Source organism: Sardina pilchardus, chromosome 3 (assembly GCF_963854185.1).
Source record: "Sardina pilchardus chromosome 3, fSarPil1.1, whole genome shotgun sequence".
NCBI lineage: Eukaryota > Metazoa > Chordata > Actinopteri > Clupeiformes > Clupeidae > Sardina > Sardina pilchardus.
This window is the reverse complement of record NC_084996.1, coordinates 36,640,262-36,642,761: the sequence shown is the minus strand read 5'-3', so window position 1 is coordinate 36,642,761 and position 2,500 is coordinate 36,640,262. Positions and strand designations below refer to the sequence as shown.

The 2,500-nt window shown below is 48.8% G+C and overlaps 1 protein-coding gene across 1 annotated transcript in view; it reads left to right on the top strand.

Annotated features, from left to right (window-relative positions):
* Positions 1 to 2,500, top strand: part of ngfra (nerve growth factor receptor a (TNFR superfamily, member 16)) — a 37,230-nt gene that overhangs the window by 12,578 nt on the left and 22,152 nt on the right. The window contains exon 3 of the mRNA XM_062533114.1: positions 465 to 824. Within this exon, the coding sequence (XP_062389098.1) occupies positions 465 to 824 (360 nt within the window). The remainder of the gene's footprint in view (positions 1 to 464; positions 825 to 2,500) is intronic.

Below are 2,500 nucleotides of genomic sequence, written 5' to 3'. Positions count from 1 at the left end.
CTCTCAACACTCCTCATCTCTCTCTCTCTCTCTGCATCACCCATGGCTCCTCTGTGCTCCAGGGCAGCTACTTCAGAATGCGGAGAGGGACTGAGAGAGGGACTGTTGAATGGCAGTCGAGATGAGATAAGCAGATCAATACCTCTCTTTGAAGAGGCTTTGGATCATTTGAAGACATTTTGTACTTTCTTTTTTATGAGGAGTTGAAATGAGCACTTTAGATTGAGCACAAGTTAGAATTCAAAAACTCTCTGTCTCCATTTTGTACTTTGTCTCAGTTTTATTGTTTAATTTGTCCTCAAATTACTCTTTTTCTCTCTCCCCCCCTCTCTCTCTCCTCTCTCTTTCTCTCCTCTCTCCCTCTCTCCTTCTCCTTCTCTCTCTCTCCTCTTTCTCTCTCTCCTTCTCTCTCTCTCTCTCTCTCTCTCTCTCTCTTCACATACGCTCTTTCTCTCTCTGTCCAGGTGAGACCTACTCGGAGACGTACAGCCACACAGAGCGTTGTAAAACGTGCACCGAGTGCCTGAGCATGATGCGCATGCAGACGCCGTGCACCGACTCCAACGACGCCGTGTGCGTGTGCGACTACGGCTCCTTCCTGGGGCCGGTGTCGGGCCGCTGCGAGCGCTGCACGGTGTGCCCGCGCGGCGAGGGCGTGCTGCTGGGCTGCGACCACGACCGCGACACCATATGCGAGCCGTGCCTGGACAGCTCGTACTCGGAGCGCGACAGCTCGCTCGACCCCTGCCTGCCCTGCACCATCTGCGAGGACAACGAGGAGCTGATGCGCAACTGCACGCCGGAGCATGACGCCATTTGCCACGGCGAGTACCCGCATCTACTAATGCACACGCACACCCACGTATACTGTATATGTGATCGTATACATGAAACATGGATGGATGTACTGTACGTGTACACATCCAGTGTATTCATAGGCATGCACAAGCCAGTTCTACCTAAGACAGACATAGTAAAGATTTTACATCCCTTCAAATACACACACACACACACACTCCTCAAGTATCCCTCACAGCTCACAGACCATCTGTCATAAGCACATAGTCACAGTAACACGACCAGGAAAGCACACACACACACACACACACACACACACACACACACACACACACACACACACACACACACACACGCAGTCCCGCACGCACACACACACACACACACACACACACACACACACACACACACACACACACACACACACACACACACACACACATTCAGACACACTGGTTCTGGGAGCCAGCCGAAGTCAGCAGCAGCCTCAGCAGTAACAACAATAGTGTATAAATATATCGGACACCTTGTGCCAGTTGTGGCTGTGAACAATCAATAGCAAATTGAACAGGAAGCGGTGAATATTTACCCAGGCCAGGCAAAAAGTGTCTGTGATTGAAGCTGCGCTAAATAATGTAGGAGCCGTCTCATAAAGGAGGGCAGCCCAAGGCACTGGCAGACTGATAAAACCACAAAGCATCCATCATGCTTACAGTAGCGCTGGACTGGAACTCACACACATCCACGGGAGCAAAATGAATGTGCACCATAGCATATATATGGTAGCCTCACCCCCCCATTTATTTCATGATCTACCATAAAGAAGATAAGTGTGTGGACTTGTGCATTTAGACAAATGGAAAGTGAAACATATGCATTCGATCTATAGACCTGATTGTGAGATAGGTAAAGTATTATTTGAAGTTGTTTACATTCCAAGTTCACCCAGTTTGCCTCTTCAGGAGTCTGCCACTCTGTGTGTCTAAATAGAGGTCTTTAAAGGGTCCCTGGCTGAGGTTACGACTTAATCCCAGTGTTTGCCTGACCCTCGTGAGTTCAGAGGTCAACAGGGGTCACTTCCACATGTGTCTGTTCTAACACTCGGGGTCAAGAGGTCCGGCTGCAGAATGTCACTGTGCAGCGTGGCCACTCGCAGAGGTGAGAGGCCAGTGGGAATGTCAATGGAGCAACGCAGCACAAACCCCTCCCAAGCACAGGCGCTGGCTCTGAGGCCAACGGAAAGTTTGTGTTGGATGACACCAATGTAAACCTGCAGTGGGTAAACAAGTGCCAGGGGGGCTTAGACAAGGACAAGATGGCTCCCGGTGAAGTTAGCTGGGGTGATGGCAGATGAAAGACTGGAGCTTGGGCATGTGTGCATTGTTTATGTTTAAGCACCTGTGTGTTGGTTAACGTTTATACTGGGGAATGGTTTATACAGGGGAAGTCTACTGACGGACTCGTGTACGAGAGGAGGTCCAGCGCTTGTTGTCTGAAGACACGGACAAAATATAGTCTGTTAATTAAGAAAACAATAGAAATAGAAATAGGATCTGTTCAAAATGAATGCAGGGCACCGTGAAGGTGTAACGCACCCGTGAGAAAGTGGACAACACTGATGCTCACATCTTTGCTGATTGCTTTTTTTTATGAATATACTGTTGTAACACAGAGAAGATATTTTTTTTTAATCGAATTAAGT